The sequence below is a fragment of the Microcaecilia unicolor genome, chromosome 7 (assembly GCF_901765095.1).
Source record: "Microcaecilia unicolor chromosome 7, aMicUni1.1, whole genome shotgun sequence".
Classification (NCBI taxonomy): Eukaryota; Metazoa; Chordata; class Amphibia; order Gymnophiona; family Siphonopidae; genus Microcaecilia; species Microcaecilia unicolor.
Genome location: NC_044037.1, coordinates 33,128,516 through 33,147,759, shown reverse-complemented (window position 1 = coordinate 33,147,759; position 19,244 = coordinate 33,128,516). Strand labels below are relative to the sequence as shown.

Below are 19,244 nucleotides of genomic sequence, written 5' to 3'. Positions count from 1 at the left end.
TTGGTGGTTACATTTTCCAAGGCTTGAAATGAAAATGTGTTTTCCTCCAAGAGGTTACATATATATTTTTTTCTTCAATCCGAAAAGTGCATCTCTCTGATAATGCATGGGGAGGACAGTTTTTCAGAGTGATTTATGCATGTAAAGAGCAAATTAGCCACATAAGCGGCCGTTTGAAAATTGCCTTTTTCCCAGAGCAATTAAATGCATGAGTATTCAACATACTGCTGGCCATATTTGGAAGAGGCATTCGCAGGGGTATGTGTAAGTGGGATGGGGGGAAGGAAAAGTACATGCATGGATGACATTTTCAAATCTTCATGTATAAAAAGCTATCTGCGGAAAAAGGAGGTTGCAGGTGACTGTACTTAATTTCACTTTGAAAACTTGACGCAAAGTCTTGTTAAAAACTTTGCATATTCTCTATTCCAATGTGGATAGTTTTAATGCACATATTTACATTCCAAAAATCTGGCTAAGCACCAGGGGCAGACTGACAGAGATCTGGGCCCCTGGGCAATAAGAGGGTCCTGGGCCCCCCCCCTCACTTTGTCCCTGAGTCCAGTACCTCCCCTTTCTCACCTCCACCCCTACCTCAAAAGTCCTTTCTCCGTACAGGACCCTGGCTATCTGCTGCTGACCGGAACCTCTCTGCCATGGCCCACCCTTGCAGAAGCAGGAAGCTGTATCAGTAAGGGGCGGGCCGTGGCAAAGAGAAGATTCCAGTCAGCAGCAAACAGCCGGGGCCCTGTACGGAGAAAAGATTTTTGAGATAAACGGAGGGTGGGGGTGAGAGAGGGAGTGCCGGACCCAGGGATGGAGGGGAGAGAGAGAGATGTCGGATATGTGGGGAGTAGGTACTGGGCCCTCGGGCATTGCCTGGTTGCCCAAAAGGTCAGTCCTCCCCTGCTAACCACTGTGCATTTTTCATGTTAGCCTACACATGGGCGGCGTGTGATCAGGACTGACACGTGCCCATATCTTACAGACTAATGTAGGCTCCGTGTGCATCTCCTGTGTTTAGTCACTTCACTGGCTTCCTATCCATTTCTGCATACAGTTCAAACTCCTCTTATTGACCTACAAGTGCATTCACTCTGCAGCTCCTCAGTACCCCTCCACTCTCATCTCTCCCTACATTCCTCCCCGGGAACTCTGTTCACTGGGTAAATCTCTCTTATCTGCACTCTTCTCCTCCACTGCTAACTCCAGACTCCGTTCCTTTTATCTTGCTGCACCATATGCCTGGAATAGACTTCCTGAGTCAGTACGTCAGGCTCCATCTCTGGCCGTCTTCAAATCTAAGCTAAAAGCCCACCTTTTTGATGCTGTTTTTAACTCCTAACCCTTATTCACTTGTTCAGAACCCTTATTTCATCATCCTCACTTTAATATTCCCTTATCTCTTGTTTGTCCACTCCTGTTTGTCCTAATTAGATTGTAAGCTCTGTCGAGCAGGGACTGTCTCTTCATGTTCAAGTGTACAGCGCTGCGTACGTCTAGTAGCACTATAGAAATGATGAGTAGTAGTCTTTGGGATTCCGGAATCTTGCTACTCTTTGGGATTCCACACAGAATCTTGCTACTATGGGATTCCGGAATCTTGCTATTCTTTGGGATTCTGCATGGAATCTTGCGACTCTTTGTCCTAATTAGATTGTAAGCTCTGTCGAGCAGGGACTGTGTCTTCATGTTCAAGTGTACAGCGCTGTGTACGTCTAGTAGCGCTATAGAAATGATGAGTAGTAGTAGGTGCACACACGCCACTTCTGTGTGTATCTATCTCATTACGCTGGTGTTCTATAAAGGAAAGTAGGCGCCCTCTTTCCTTGATAGAGTAGGTTCCTAATAGATGCCCTCTAGGTACCCCTTAGTAGAATTGCCCTTTAACCCTCAGATTCTATATATTGGACCCAAAATTGGGCACTGATCCAAGAGGTGCGCTTAAATAAATTGGCTGAGCCAATTAGTGCCAATAATTGGATGCTAATTGGCATCAATTTGGATTTGTGCGCTATTCTGTAACGATGTGTGCCCAAATCCCTTGGTGTGCAACCCAAAAGGGGGTGTGGCCATGGGAGGTGCATGGGCAGTTAAGGGGTGTTCCTAAAATTTGTTTGCAGTTATAAAAATACTAGGGATGTGCGTCCAAATTGGGTGCTGGGAATTACACCTGGTTTCAGCAGCTGTGAGTCCTGTCACCCAAATTTGGGCAGCTCAGTGCTATTCCATAATGGATGCTTCTCTTTTAGTGCCCATTATAGAATAGCATTGAGTGCCATTTTTTTTCTTTTTTTTTTTTGTGCCAATTTTTGAGCACCATTTACTGAATCTAGCTCTAAATGCAAAAGAATGATGAGTCCTTATTGCTGTTCTTGAACTTCCAAACACTTTACCACTGGTTATTGCATTTTCCTTATTTTGAGGATTCATTTTCCTGCCATCAGTAGTTTTTTTTTCTAGTGAGAGAGTTCTTTTTTGTTGTTGTTATTTTGTACTATAAAGTTCGGAAAGTGTAACATTTAACCATCTCTCTGACCCTCATGTGTTGCTTTCTTTAAATTGCTCACCTTATTTTCTAACTTTTACTCTCTTACCTATCTTATATGTTGCATCTTTGCTTATACCCTATGCTGTCTATTAAAATGTTTTATTACATTTTGTGTGGACATGGGAGTTCTTTTACAAAGGTGCGTAAAAAAACATAGTAACATAGTAAGTGACGGCAGAAAAAGACCTGTACAGTTCATCCAGTCTGCCCAACAAGATAAACTATTATGTCCTACTTTATCTGTATACCTGACCTTGATTTTTATCTGCCATTTTCAGGGCACAGACCATAGAAGTCTGCCCAGCACTAGCCCCGCCTCCCAACCACTAGCCACACCTCCTAACCACCGGTGCTGCTCATCCAATCTCTGCTAAGCTTCTGAGGATCCATTTCTTCTGAACAGGATTCCTTTATGTTTATCCCATGCTTTTTCGAATTTTGTTACCGTTTTCATCTCCTCCACCTCCCTTGGGAGGGCATTCCAAGTATCCACCACTCTCTCCGTGAAAAAATACTTCTCAACATTTTTCTTGAGTCTTCCCCCTTCAACCTCATTTCATGTCCTCTAGTTCTACCGCCTTCCTGTCTCCGGAAAAGGTTCGTTTGCGGATTAATACCTTTCAAATATTTGAATGTCTGTATCATATCATCCCTGTTTCTCTTTTCCTCCAGGGTATACATGTTCAGGTCGGCAAGTCTCTCCTCATATGTCTTGTAACGCAAATCCCATACCATTTTTGTAGCTTTTCTTTGCACTGCTTCAATTCTTTTTACATCCTTAGCAAGATACTGCCTCCAAAACTGAACACACTACTCCAGGTGGGGCCTCGCCAACGACTTGTACAGGGGCATCAACACCTCCTTTCTTCTGCTGGTCACACCTCTCTCTATACATCCTAGCAATCTTCTGGCTACCGCCACCGCCTTGTCACACTGTTTCGTCGCCTTCAGATCCTCAGATACTATCACCCCAAGATCCCTCTCCCCGTCTGTACATATCAGACTCTCACCGCCTAACACATACGTAGGTGCCTATGTGCATCCAACGTGCATCAAATTTGCTCTATCTCCTGGCTATCTTGTGCCCCGGGTGGTAATTCCATTTTTTTGGCATGCACCCAAATCACGCAAAAGAAAATATTTTCTATTTTCTACCGCGGTTCCTTACCCAGCAGTTATAAGCAGTCAGTGCCCGCTGCATGCTTACCAACCAGTTAGCGCATGAGATCTTACCGCTAAGTCAGTGGGTGGCAGTAAGGTCTTAGGCCAAAAATGGACGTGCGCTGGTTTTCATTTTTCCACATGTCCATTTTTCGGCACATTAAAAAAAATCCCCTTTTTTTTCCAGGCACACTCAGGAAATGGACCAACGCGTATCCAAAACATGCACCTACACCAGCACAGGCCACTTCTGGGCATGCCTTAGTAAAAGGACTCCTTGGTATACTATGACATAGTATACAAAGTCGTATTGCTATTTGATGTAATCGTCTATTGCTCATGTTTGATTTATTCCTACTCTACACCGCCTTGAGTGAATTCCTTCAAAAAGGCGGTAAATAAATCCTAATAAATAAAAATAAAAATGTATGCCTGCATTTTATTTGTTTTAAGTGATACCATCCAAATGTTGCTGCAGAAATGCCAACTTATCCTCTATTCTAGAACGGAATCTGGGTAACCAGATGTGTTACAGAATTTGCGCTCAACCAGGAGTGTAGCCAGACCTCGGCAGGAGGGGGGTCCAGAGCCCGAAGTGGGGGGCACATTTTTGCCTGCCTCCCCAGCCGTCGACTCTCTCCCGCTGCCGCCGCCAAGTACCTTCGCTGGCGCGGGTCCCCAACCCCCCCGCCAGCCGAAGTCTTCAGCACCAGTCTCCAGCGCGTTCACTGATCTGTTTCTGTCAGTCCTGACTCCTGATGTCTTGCCTGCACGTCCTGTATGTAGCCCCATGCAGGACGTCAGGAGTCAGGACTGACAGAAACAGATCAGCGAGCGTGCTGGAGAACGGCACTGAAGAAGACTTCAGCTGGCGGGGATGGGGGACCCCCACCAGCGAAGGTACTTAGCGGCGGGGGAGGGTTGGTGTTGGCAGCAGGGGGGGGGGTCAACCCCACCTAGCTATGCCCCTGCGCTCAACACCCTGATCTTAGCACCCAAATTTGGGCAACCTGTATTTAAGTGGACAAAGCCCTTCTGGTGTGTGCTATCTTTTGCTTCCACACACAGAGTCAGTAGTCTGGAAGGTAGTCTGTAAGATTGTCCAGTTGTCAAAGTACGGTCATGCTGAGGGTCCCCCCCTTTTGCCCTTGAAGAAGCCCTGTGGTGGTGAAACGGGTCCGTTGGGCAGGGAAGGCCGATGGCGACCGCTTTGCAGCTAAGTGATGTTTAACATTATGGGCAATGTAGCTTTTGATATTTAATATTTGATTTGTTTGTTACAAAATTGGAGCACATAGGAGGATGGTGAGAAAGTGACCAGTGATTGATTTGTAGTGACGCTCATGTAGAGCACCACTTGTTCAGCATTATTGCTGTATGTCACTTATCTGAGGTCCTTTCCACTGTTCCTTATCACTATTTTTGAACAGGGTTCCCATTCATACAAACCCGCTCTTTTCCTTTTTGATATTTTGGATTTTTTGAACGGTAGTTCCCCTACTGAGTATTGTTACCTACATACATACATACACACGCATAAAGCAAAATTTAATATGCAAAAGTATGCTGTCCAATAATGTTTTTAATAGCAGTGTTATCATCTTCACAACTTTCTTGCCACATACTGTACCACATGCTCTTTCGTACCTCTCCTCTGCTTACGTACATGCTCTCTGTTACAATTAGGCAGTTTTGTCCAGACAGAACAAGACAGATTTGACAAAAAAAAAAAAAAATGCATGAACAGGCAGCTTCAGAAGAAATATTTGCACTTGTGAATTTAAACAGCAGATCTGTTTTATACAAAAAATAGCCACACTTTTACTGGGTGTGCTGTGTATATGTTTCATGTTCTTTAAAGAACAGTCTTAATTTATGCAAATATTGACTGTTGACATAACACCCTGTTCCAAAAAGGGACAGAGAAATTGTGCCACGTGTATTATACAAAACTGAATTCTAAGTCTTGAATCTCATTTAGCTTAAACAGTTCTAATGTACATGGTGTTAGAGCAGGAGATTTCTCTTTTTTTTTTTCTTTTTTTTTTTTTTATTAGATGCATACAGTTTGTCTCTTTATGATTGTATGCTGGGATAACATCGGAGAGTGGGTCATCAGGGGCGGAAATGTATGGGACAGGTGCTGCTGTTCTGCATTTTTATTTTATTTTTTATTTTTGTTACATTTGTACCTCGCGCTTTCCCACTCATGGCAGGCTCAATGTGGCTTACATGGGGCAATGGAGGGTTAAGTGACTTGCCCAGAGTCACAAGGAGCTGCCTGTGCCTGAAGTGGGAATCAAACTCAGTTCCTCAGTTCCCCAGGACCAAAGTCCACCACCCTAACCACTAGGCCACTCCTCCACTGTTGCTACTATTTGAGATTCTACATGGAATGTTGCTATTCCATGTAGAAGTCGGCCCTTGCAGATCACTAATGTGGCCGTGCAGGCTTCTGCTTCTGTGAGTCTGACGTCGTCCTGCACGTACACTCACAGAAACAGAAGCCTGCGCAGCGTTCTACATGTAATGTTGCTAGTGGAATAGCAACATTCTATGTAGAATCTCCAATAGTAGCAACATTCCATGTAGAATCTTCAATAGTATCTATTTTATTTTTGTTACATTTGTACCCCGCGCTTTCCCACTCTTGGCAGGCTCAATGTGGCTTACATGGGGCAATGGAGGGTTAAGTGACTTGCCCAGAGTCACAAGGAGCTGCCTGTGCCTGAAATGGGAATCAGTTCCTCAGGACCAAAGTCCACCACCCTAACCACTAGGCCACTCCTCCACTGTTGCTACTATTTGAGATTCTACATGGAATGTTGCTATTCCACTAGCAACATTCCATGTAGAAGTCGGCCCTTGCAGATCACCAATGTGGCCGCGCAGGCTTCTGCTTCTGTGGGTCAGACTCACAGAAACAGAAGCCTGCGCAGCCTTCTACATGGAATGTTGCTAGTGGAATAGCAACATTCCATGTAGAATCTCCAATAGTAGCAACATTCCATGTAGAATCTCCAATAGTATCTATTTTATTTTTGTTACATTTGTAAGGCTCAATGCGGCTTACATGGGGCAATGGAGGGTTAAGTGACTTGCCCAGAGTCACAAGGAGCTGCCTGTGTCTGAAGTGGGAATCGAACTCAGTTCCTCAGGACCAAAGTCCACCACCCTAACCACTAGCCCACTCCTCCACATAAGATCTCGGGTTATTTTGTAAGATTGAATTGCTTTCCTATGGAGGGCCAGGGTTTTGTTGTCTTAGTATTTTTATTAGTTTTCCAACAAATAAACAGTAAACTGCATTAAGAAAAGGAAACATGAGGATTCATGGTGGAATCTAGTTAGGATGCATATTTATAAGTCATACAATCTCTCTAAGAGGTCAAAGATTTCTGTAAATTTCAGGGGTTTGTTTAAGTTTTGTTTTTTATTTAAAGTTTTAGATTGGGGGGGGGGGGTGCTCCAGAATATGTGTTGGATCATTTTCAGCTCACAGCTTTGTCCAGGTATAGGAGAACCACTAGCAATTCTCTATTTAGTTTCCCTTCTGTTAAAGGTTGTAAGAGTTTCAAGGCCCTAAATTTTGGCAAGAACTTTCAATATGTTTTACTCAATCTGATACCTATGGTTTATTTAGGAGGAGTCTCAAAACTTAACTTTTTCAGACATTTGTTTGTTAGAGTCATTGGATTGCTGCACCATAGGCCTGAAATAGACTTCATCAGTCAATATGTCAAGCTCCACCTCTGGCCATCTTCAAATCTAGGGTAAAGCCCACCTTTTTGAGGCTACTTTTAACTCCTAATTTGTATTCACTTGTTCAGTACCCATGTCTGTTGTATCATTCCCACCTTATCCCTTCTTTGTACTGTTTGTCTATCCTGATTAGACTGTAAGCTGTGTCGAGCAGGGACTGTCTCTTCATGTCCAGTGTACAGCACTGCGTACGTCTAGTAGTGCTATAGAAAAGATAAGTAGTAGTAGTCTTTGGGATTCCAGAATCTTGCTACTCTTTGGGATTCCACATGGAATGTTGCTACTCTTTGGGATTCTGCATGGAATGTTGCTACTCTTTGGGATTCCGCATGGAATGTTGCTACTCTTTGGGATTCTGCATGGAATGTTGCTACTCTTTGTTCTTATCCTTTATTTGTCCTGTTTGTGTATCTTGATTAGATTGTAAGCTCTGTCAAGCAGGGCCTGTCTCTTTATGTTCAAGTGTACAGCGCCGTGTATGTCTAGTAGCACTATAGAAATGATAAATGCGGAAATTTGGACATGTTCCCAATTTGTGCATGGAATTTAATTGAACAAGCTAATTAGTACCAATAATTGGTTTGTTAAATTATTGGCACAAATTAGTTTTAATTGAAATGTGTAAATTTAAGCGTGATTTCAAAAAGAAGGCCTATACTGAATTACATAAGAACATAAGAGTAGCCATACTGGGTCAGACCAGGGGTCCATCTAGCCCAGTATCCTGTTTTCCAAACAGTGGCCAAGCCAGGTCACAAGTACCTGGCAGAAACCCAAATTGTGGCAACACTCCATACTACAAATCCCAGGGCAAGCAGTTGCTTCCCATGTCTGTCTCAATAGCAGACTATGGACTTTTCCTCAAGGAATTTGTCCAAACCTTTTTTTAAACCCAGATAAGCTAACTGCTGTTACTGCATCCTCCGGCAAAGCGTTCCAGAGCTTAACTATTTGTTGAGTAAAAAAAATATTTCTGCCTGTTTGTTTTTTAAGTATTTCCATGTAACTTAATTGAGTGTCCCCTAGTCTTTCTACTTTTGGAACGAGTAAAAATCTATTTACTTGTTCTACACTACTCAGGATTTTGTAGACCTCAATCATATCTCCCTTCATCGGTCTCTTTTCCAAGCTGAAGGGCCCTAACCTTTTTAGCCTTTCCTCATATGAGAGGAGTTCCATCCTCTTTATCATTCAGGTCGCTCTTTGAACCTTTTCTAATTCCGCTATATCTTTTTTGAGATATGGTGACCAGACCTGAACGCAGTGTGTATACTTTTAGTTTTATCTTTATTCAATTTTAAATTTACATATCTCCAACATTCTGAGTTTAATCAAGAAATGAAGAAAACATTACATTACAAAATCAGAAAAAAAAGGAAATAATCTAACAATCTTGTGTCCACTAATAAGGGAAAGGGAAATGGGCGAGGTTTTTGCAACTACATTCAAAGCGGTTTACATATATTCAGGTACTTATTTTGTACCAGGGGCAATGGAGGGTTAAGCGACTTGCTCAGAGTCACAAGGAGCTGCAGTGGATCAAAGTCCACTGCACTAACCACTAGGCTACTCCTCCACTCCAGAGCAGCAGAAAAGACAAAATATATTTAAAAGAGGCAGTCATATCCCTCAATTACTATCCCAAGCCTGCTCCTAGTAGCATTTAGGACTATGCTGTACCATTCAATTCTTCTTTAGCAGCAAGAAAATTGTCCCGCTGTTTTGGGTCAAAAAATTGAAATTGCTTATCCTCATAAACTACAAAACACAAGCAAGAAAACCTAAGCACAGTGTGTGTACTTTTAGGTGTATTTGGGGGAGGTGTTTCCTAAGGCAGTATTCTGGGCTGGAGAACTGGGATCTTTTTAGGTCTCTCAGCCTGTTGCTTGAATCATTCGGCCACTCTTCTCCTAGACCAGTGTTTCCTAAGTTGCCAGGTTAGCGCAGGAGCCCTTACCACCACCTCAATGGATGGCGGTAAGTGCTCCCCTCCCCCCCCTGAAATTGCCACACAGCAAATGGTTCACTTACCGCGCCATCTTTGTTGTCAGATAACACTGTGAGTGTGTGACCACGTTTGGGAAGCAGTTTCTTTCCTGAAGCAGCAATCACATGGGTGAAAGAAGGCGCTCCTGTTGAAAGAAACAGGCGCTCATTGGGAGAACTGGGCGCTTTTTGTTGAACACTGCTATTCCGTGGACATGACTGGTGTAGCTGTAATATTATGGAGATGTGAGCTATGAGTGAGCAATTTGATTGGCAAGTGGATTGGTGTGAGGCAAGGTTCTTATTAAGCAACGAGGGGTGATTGGCTGGCAATCGGCCAGTTAGGGACCGACGTATTATGGGATCTACAGTTTGTATTGCAATAGTAACTGCAAAAGCAACCTCATCTGTGTGCTTCAACGATAATTTCCACTTTAACCATAAGTATCTGCATCTTCATTTTTGTTTTTGTTTTTTCTATTTCATACTAAGGGATTTCAAGTCTATACCAGTTTCAGTCTCTAAGGTCTTTATAGTGGGGTTATGCACTTATGAAGTCATGTTTATTTGTAGATAGTGATTGTGTGTTCTCACTTTCGTGCCCCTTTTTTGGACATAAGGTTTGTTTGTTTTTTAACCATCTGGTTTTCTCTGTTTTCAGAGTTTTTTCGGATGTTTTTTTTTTTCCTTGTGTTCTTAGTTAGGGACCAGTGATAGTACCTACTCCCTGATTATATTTGGGTTTTTGAACACTATGAGTTTTCCCCTATTGGGAAACGTTTGAGGTTCCACTTATGAAATATATTGTTGAAGATTTTGTGGTTTAAATCTTTGGGGTTGAGGAGGAGAGACACACAATCAAGTCTTTTGGTAGTTTCAAGCTTTTCAGAATTTAGATATTGATATTTTAAGCTTGAAAATGCCCCTTGTTGAGGTAGTCACTTACCGCACAGCCATTTCTTTTCCAGCAAAAGAGACGGCCTTTTACCCGCTGCGGTAAAAAGGGAGCCTCAGCATGCGTCAAAAACACGAGCTGACGCTAGTGCAGACCCCCTTTCACCACTTCTTAGTACAAGGATCCCTTAGTGCACGTGAATGTAAGTGTGAGAGTCTCCCACAATTATAAACATTTACACCTGCCATAGACAGGGCATAAGTGGGTGCATCCAAATGTTGATGTATAAATGCCAACTTACGCTGGTATTCTAATACGGAGTCTTGAGTTCCCAAACCCCGTTATAGAATTTGTTCTTGGACTCGGTTTTTGCACCCTGAATAGAACTGCTACCCATAGTGATTCCCAGATCATTTTGTCCCGAACCAGGCACAGCTTGTTCCCTATTCCTTCTCCCAGCATCAGTGTTTCTCACTCTCGGTCCGGTTGATATCTTGTCCTTTCATGTAGGATAAGTATGTTAGATCCCAGAAGGATCCATCGTCAACAGGATCTAAGGCTTCTGCTCCTTAAGCCACAGCCTGTTTTTTGGAGGTAGGAACTCATGTGATTGGATCATAGTTGGAGCCTGTGCAACAGCTGCCACAGGTTTCCAGTTTCATACAAAAAATAGGAGTGTCACCGGACAGCAGATTTGGAAATGAGTGTGTGTAATTTTTAAATTGTGTGCAGACAAATGTTGGAAACGTCTTCCTGTTAGTTGTTAAATTCTTGAATGTTGTAGGACTCTCAGCTTCAGTTCCCACATGTGTCAGGTGCAGGAAATGGAGGCGGAGGGGTGGAGGAGCAGCCCAATGGTCAGTGCAGTGAGCTGAGATCCTGGGGAACTGGGTTCAATTCCCGCTGCAGTTCCCTGTGACCCTGGGCAAGCCTCCATTGCCCCAGGTAGCAAAATTTAGATTGCGAGTCCACTAGGGACCGAGAAAGTACCTGTGTGTGTGGTACAACACTGCATATGTCCAGTAGCACTGTAGAAATAATAAGTAGTACCAGTAGTTAGCTCTCACAGCCCTCAGGATGGAGTCCCAGCTGTTTCTCCATGATTTATACTGGCTAACTTGAGATTGCACTAATACCATGTTTTGGAGAGAATGGGGGGGGGGGGGGGGGGGTCCCTGGGTGGGAGACACAGCAGGAAGAATGAGAGGAAAAATCCCACAGAACTACAAATGAGAAATTGTTAACATGGCCTGAACACAATGAGAGAGAGAGCAAATACGTTCTATTTATATTTGTGCTTCCGTTTTGATTGCTTAATAAGTGTCTTGGTATCCGGTTGGCATGATTTAGGAAGAGTCTCTTGCATTCAGTATTTGACACATGTACAGATAGAAGGACTAGAGGAGGATATTGTATTTACAGTATTTTAACACTTCGGCTCATTTATTTACTGAGTGACAGAAAACAAACCAGAAATGAATCTCTTTTTTTTTTAATAGGATATAGAAAGAAAGATAGATCGATCTCAAAAGGCAGAGCACTACCTGAGCAATTCACTAAAATTACCAGGCACTGGTGAAGAAAACCAGCTGTGTTAACCCTATCTGAGTGTGTGCTCATGGTGCTCTGCAGCTGTTCCTTCAAGATGGTACAGGAATCTTCTGTTCCCCCCCTCTGGAAAAGCTGCAAACGTCACGGACTGATCTGACAAGTGAAATCAGGAGCGTTTCCCTGTAGTTTCTAGAGTATTTCTTTGAATAGTGTAACTACTACTACTACTTATTTCTAAAGCACTACTAGGCATACACAGTGCTGTACACTGAACATGTAAGAGGCGGTCCCTGCTTGATAGAGCTTACAATCCAATCTGAACTTACAATCTAATAAACCTTTCTGTGGGCCACAACGGAGTGCCTCTTCCTGCCTTGATCTCTTATTGGTAAATTGGTTTATACAACAGTCACTCAGAGGGTTTTTTTACTAAGGCGCGCTCACGTTTTTAGCGCGTGCTAAAATTTGTGGGCGCGCTAAACGTTAGAGACACCAATGCATTCCTATGGGCGTCTCTAATGTTTAGTGCACTCACAGTTTTGGCGTGCGCTAAAAACGTGAGCGCGCCTTAGCAAAAGACGCCCTTTTTGAGACAGCTAAGAGCAGATGTTGCGGAGATGGGCTGAGACTCTTGGAACTTTTTTTGTAGCTTTGGGCTTGTAGCATTTACAGTGATGCTCATAAATTGGAGAACACTTCCAAATCCACAATATATCTTGAATGGGATAGTCAATACGTACAGTCTCAAAACAATCTCCCACCAGCCAAAAATTGTTGCAAAGTGACTTACTTATATATGAATGACAGAGAACCTCAGCGGTGTAACTTGCCGGCTATACTTTTGCTGTTGCAAGACTTGACAACACCAACTTTGTCATCTGTTCCCAATAGCTTCAATTATTTTCACCCAAATTCTTTAGATGTTTTAAAATCTTGCTAAATATTCAGTAGTAGCTAACCCCCCCCCCCCCCCCCAATATATTGCAATTCAGTATGTTAAATACTCATCTTAGAAATAACACTGCAGATGTCAGACGGGGGACTCTACGTCAGGCATGCATGTTTCGCCCACCCAGGCTGTCTCAAGGACTGTCCCCACCATGCCTATAGTCAGGGGCGTAGCCAGACACCCAATTTTGGGTGGGCCTGGGCCCAAGATGGGTGGGCAGAAGAATTCCACCTTGTCACACAAGTGATTTGGTCTCTCCCTCTCTCGCCTGTATACCATATGGTCTCTCAAACATCCCCCCCCCCCCCCCCCCGCATATCTTTTAAATAGCAGAGTTTCACCGGCAGCGAGCAGCATTTAGTACACACTGCTCATGTTGGCCCCACAACATATATCAGTCACTGCTCGCTGCAGGCAAAGATCTGCTATTTACAAGGTATGCAGGAGGGAGTTTTGGGGAGTTTTCAGCTGGTAGGGCTTGGGAATCCCTGGATGGGCCTGAGTCCAAAGTGGATGGGCCTGGGCCCATCCTTGGCTACGCCACTGCCTATAGTGTCAGCTTAACTCACGCTTTTCAAGGACAACTCAAGTGTGCCTCACACACTCTAGTAAAAGGGCGCACTAAGTGTCTATGTATCTTAATAAAATAGCACCAAAATAGCTGCCTTCCTGCTCAGTTAACTAGGCACCCTTGAAGAGCAAATTGGCCCTTTTTTTTTTTTACTAAGCTGAGGTAAGGTTTTGTACTTACCTCATGGTAATTACCAAAAGTAATGCATGGTAATTGCAGAACATGTGTGTTGGGGCATTCCTGGCAGTTAGAAAAGGTTTGGACAAGTTCCCGGAGGAAAAGTCCGTAGTCTGCTATTGAGACAAATATGAGGAAGCCACTGCTTGCCCTGGGATTGGTAGCATGGAAAGTTGCTACTAATTGGGTTTCAGCCAGGTACTTGTGACCTGGCTTGGCCACTGCTGGAAACAGGATACTAGGCTACATGGACTATTAGTCTGACCTAGTATGGCTATTCTTATGTTCTTATGACTGTCATGCAGTTAACACAAAGAAAAAGCCGCTACCAGGCATTAACTGCACAGCTTATAATGCACAATGCAGTTAGCTGTACCTCATGAAGTGGCATTAACTGCTCTGCATTGTCAACATGCAGTAACAACCCGCACATTAACTGTGAGGCACAGTCTCTGACCATTTCCCACCCCAAAATTGCATTTTCCACATTAGCTGTTTAACACAGCAATCAGCGTGTGCTAACAACCCACTGTATCAACTGCTAATGAAGGCCAGCACTGTTAGTGCACAGTAATTCTTGTTAATGCAGCTTAGTAAATGGTCCCCCACGGTGTGTGTGTTTAAATCTAGGCTTGTGCCAGATGTTGAGATCAGGTAGCCAAAGTCAGTCCTTATTTGATAGTGAATTTGGCTACATATAGAAAACGGCTACCATGTGCTAGCGATGGACCAAATCATATTGCTTCAATTATCCATTCTAACTGAGTTGCATACAGATTCTCCTGAGACATATTAAATATACACCTTCTAATTCTGTTGTCGATGTGAAGTGTTACATTGTGAATATATTACTAATAGAAAATACTTTTGTTTTCTCATTTCCAGGGATCCATTAAGAGAAAAGTGGAAGATGACAGCTCTCCTGCCTCCAGTGGTATACCCGATGTGATTTTTCCAAGTGACAATAAGAGACTCTGCCTGGATGATGTTACTCTTTCTATTGGCCACAGCCAAGGAGCCAATCCTAGTGTGTCGTGCTCAGAAATGCAGAACTCTCCCTTCTCCAATCACAGTGCTTCATCTATGGGAGTAGCTGGCCATCCAGCTCTACTTGAGAACAATCATAGAAATGGCAATAGCACTGGATCTCCCTTTTCTGTACCACCAAACACAGAAATGGGGCACAAAGGACCAGTGGGTGGGCAACCTAATATTCTTTCATATGATGAAAAGGGAAGTAATATGCAAGCTGTGGATCAGGAGCTGCAGGATCTGTTGGAGGAGCTAACGAAAATGCCTGATCCTTCACCTAACGAGTTGGATCTTGAGAAGATTCTGGGAGGGAAGCCAGAGGAACCCCTCAGCATGAGTCATTCCCAACCAAGTATCAATACCACACAGAAACCTTCTCCACAAGCAGCATCTCACCTGGAGAGCCATATTTCTAACAAGGAATTTTCTCAAGGTTGCAATCCTGCAAGTAGTGGATCCCCACAAATAAGACCCCCTTCTGCTGGAGCAAATTATCCAGTTGCTTCAAGTAAGCCTACACCATCAACAAATCAAACTAAGAGCCAGCCGCCATCTATACATGAAGTAGCCTTGCCCAGCATGCCAGGAGCAAACTGGCACGCACAACAGTTAAAGCAACTGGCAGCAAACAAACAAGTCTCATCTACTAAACAGCAGCAAGTTGCAGCCCCTAACTGGCCAACCATGTCTCCACCTGGTCTTTCTCCACCTTACAGACCAGCATCATCTCCTCATCAGCCTTTTAGTCCTCAAAATGTCATGGTATCTGGCATAACCTCAACCAGCCTACAAGGAAATAATATTCAAAGTCCTCAAAATGCCATTCTCTCAAACATGGCTTCCACCAGCACCCCATCTTGTGGGCCTTCGCCTCCATATGGATCGGAGAAACTTTCCAGTCCTGCTCTGAACCAACAGCCCTACAGTCCTCAAAATCCCATATTGCCAAGTATGTCTTCAGCTAGCATCTCCACAAACAATATCAAAAGTCCCCAAAGCAACCTAGTGTCGAGCATGGCGCCCACCAGCACAAGACCATCTCCTCCGTATAGGCCAGAAAAACTTTCAAGTCCAGTGCTACACCAGCAACCTTTTAGCCCTCAAAATAATTTGTTACCTAATAGCAATCCTTCCAACATGCAGAGTTCACTTTTTAAATCAATGACTGCAAACCAGTCAAAAAATATCAACATAGTTATACCTCCATCATCAAATGGTTTGCAGTCGGCTCTGGTAAACGAAAACCCAGTGTCCCAAGACCAGTTTTCTTTCACTAACACCAAACCGCTGTCTCATTTTGCTCCTGAAGCAGCACCTCAAAAGATGAACATGTCTCCGAGTCCAGGGCAACAGTCCCTAATTCACTATCTGCAACAGCAGCCACAAGCTCCAGCCACACAGCAGTCCCAGCAGGTTAACAATACCCTGTTTTTACAGCAGCAGCTTCGACAACTGATGCAGCCACCGCGTATGCCGCAGCACATGCAGCCCGCTGGTTTGCCTTCGCAAGTAAGGCAGGTGAGGACTCCTGAGTTTCTCTCTCTTTTGTTACCTGTTCCAGGCATAAAACCCAAAGGAGTGATGTTATCACTGCAGAATTTTGTTTTCTTTAGGTGTGGGGGAAACTAGTGGTAGATCCCTACTGTATTTATAATAATTGTCTGTCCGGTGAGTTTGAAATAGTGCAATGTGCCATTGAGAAGAGGTGAAAGCTTACTTAAAAAGACCGTAAAACCAATTTGGATGCATGTACCTGACCCAGCATTACTGCTGGTACATTTATCATTTTATTTAAACGTTTTTTTTTTTTTAATGCAAATTTTCATATCCAACCAGGTAATTACAATTGTACAAAAAAAGAGAGAATCCAAATTACAAGTAAGAAAAACTTGTGTCTGCATACATACCAAGGCAATTTTTCCCAGAGTTCACAAAATTTGAGAGCGTGTCGGGTTCATAAAGGAGGAAAAGAAGAAAATAATACATATACGAAATAAGGAGGCTACTACAAAGCTGACATAAAGGCACAGGAACATTTAATTAATTTATAACCTTCCTATCCTTGTAAATCTACTAGTCTATAATCAGCTGGGACCCCCATAGGAATTTCTAGCCAGGTGTCAACCCTGCCCCATGATACTGATCCCCCTTCTCTACCTCCCCCCCCCCTTCAGGATCATGGTGGGCTTAGTGGAAGCAAGCAGGAGTGATGACCACTCACTTCTGCACGGCACAGCTAGCTCCTCAAAATGGCTTACCACAACCTTTAGCTACAGCCTTGTGGTACTTGCCTGTTTTCCTCTAGACCATCAAGGATCATGTAGGTAGGCCTGCCATGATCCGGGGGGGGGGGGGGGGGGGGGGGGGGGGGAATAAGAAAGGAGGGTTTGGGATGATCTGGGGGGGGGGGGGGGGGAGGAGGGAGAGAGGAGGATCAGCCCATTTCAGGCTGGGGCCTGGAAATTATGTGGATGCCAGCTGATATTCTAAGTTAGGACTGCTGTTTATGCAGCTCCTCCCCAACTCCATCTCTGGAACATCCCTCTCTGGTCTACTTAAAAAAAAAAAAAAAAGGGTGGTCGGAGCCTGTGGAGGAGTAGCCTAGTGGTTAGTGCAGCAGACTTTGTTCCTGAGGAACTGGGTTCAATTCCCACTGCAGCTCCTTGTGACTGTGGGCAAGTCACTTAACCCTCCATTGCCCCAGGTACAAAATAAGTACCTGTACATATGTAAACCGCTTTGCATGTAGTTGCAAAATACCACAGAAAGGCGGTATATCAAGTCCCATTTCCCTTTCCCCTATATTCAGTTTTTCCTGCCTACTTAAACTGTTTTGATAGCGACCAGCTAGGCAGTTTACGTGTATATACGGTTATAACGGAAAACAAGGCCAAAAGTACATAAAACTTATAAAACCAACTAGACTTAACAGGAAATCCATAGAATAATGTCTGAAATCATCAGTATTGCATGTAGGGTACAGTTAAGAGATAAGAGGCCAAAAGTGCTGGGGAGAGGATTTAGCTCTGAGGCATTAATCTAAAGTAGGTAGACTAATAGCTTACCTCATGCAGATATATAAATATATGAATGAAGTAAATAAATGAATAAAATAAATGAAGTCAGTAAATACAATCCCTAATGTGGCTGTTCCACATGAACTTTATCTTACCATAACATCACTCTGTATTTGTTCACATCGGAGCCTGCAAACGCCTCTCCGGTACTATGTAAGCCACATTGAGCCTACAAATAGGTGGGAAAATGTGGGATACATATTGTAATCCTATATAATAAAACGCACCTCCAACATTCTGAAGCCGAGAAAGTGAAGCCTTGAAGCATTCCTGTAACGTTCCGGAACTACGTGTCGCCAGTTGAGGAGATGGAGCCTTACAGAGCACACAAATGCTTCAAGGCTTGAAGGCTTCACTTTCATACACACACTCTCTGTCTCTCACATACACTGTGTCTCTCTGTGACACACACACACACTCTCTCTCACATACACACTCCGAGGAAAGGGGGGCCTGGAACACACTGGTGAAGGGGGGCTAAGATCTCGGAGGGGAGGAGAAGAGAGGAGAGGGAAGGAGGGGGTCATGGAACTCTGAGCCCCCCACACACACACACTCTCTGTCTCTCACATACACTCTCACACACACACACACTCTCTCTCTCTCTCTGACACAAACACACACTGTGTCTCTCTCTCACTCACTCTCACACACACACACTCTCTCTATCTGAAACATATACACTCCAAGGAAAACCTTGCTAGCGCCCATTTCATTTGTGTCAGAAACGGGCCTGTTTTACTAGTAAATTAATATAATGCACAGTTAAACACTCGGGCAGAAGTATCCATCTCTTGAGTTAACTGTGTAGAAATTTTATCATAAGAATGAAATCCCTCAAATTTTTGAATGGCTACATGAAGTCCACTGCTAAATGAAATGTGAATTTGGCACATTGTTTTCACTGTGATCCGTTACTTTGGTACTGCCCTACAGATCAATGAGAGAGACCCTCTTCACTGCTTTGACTAGAATTTATATTATTTATCATGGTGGTAAAAAATATATTGATATAAAGATCTTTAAAACATTCTGTTGTAGCTTCCATACACAGAAGAAAGATGCCCAGGGTACAGTAGGTGGGTTGGGTAAACTGAGAGTAGGTGATGCCTAGGGTACGGTAGGGAGGGCTGGATATTTCTGGGTTGCATGGTGCCAGCTCGGCGGGAGTAGTAGGTGCTGGAGCACCCCCAACAGGAAACCCCCCCACGATGTGCAGGGAGGGGTAACACCTGTGCTGAGTTTAGCACTGCCAGTCATTTTCAATTGGATTGTACAGAGAGCGGTTGATAGGCAGAATCTAGAATATCTTTTGGGTCTCGCTGGATTTCATATGCAGATGGAAGAAGAGCTGTATTATTTACCCTTGAAGCAGAGCTTCAGTGCTTGAAATACAGCCATTTAAAAGATTCATGACTTTTGATCTGTTGGGCATTCAAAGTTGTGTTTGGTTTTTTTTATTATTATTATTCATGATTTTGTGTAATAAAACTTTAGGCTAGTAGATTTTGGGGGGGCTTTTTTAAAAAAAT

The 19,244-nt window shown here is 43.6% G+C and overlaps 1 protein-coding gene across 2 annotated transcripts in view; it reads left to right on the top strand.

The window, feature by feature from the left end:
• Positions 1–19,244, top strand: part of MAMLD1 (mastermind like domain containing 1) — a 234,354-nt gene that overhangs the window by 124,600 nt on the left and 90,510 nt on the right. For both annotated transcript variants that reach the window (XM_030209722.1, XM_030209721.1), the window contains exon 2: positions 14,489–16,153. In XM_030209722.1, the coding sequence (XP_030065582.1) occupies positions 14,489–16,153 (1,665 nt within the window). The remainder of the gene's footprint in view (positions 1–14,488; positions 16,154–19,244) is intronic.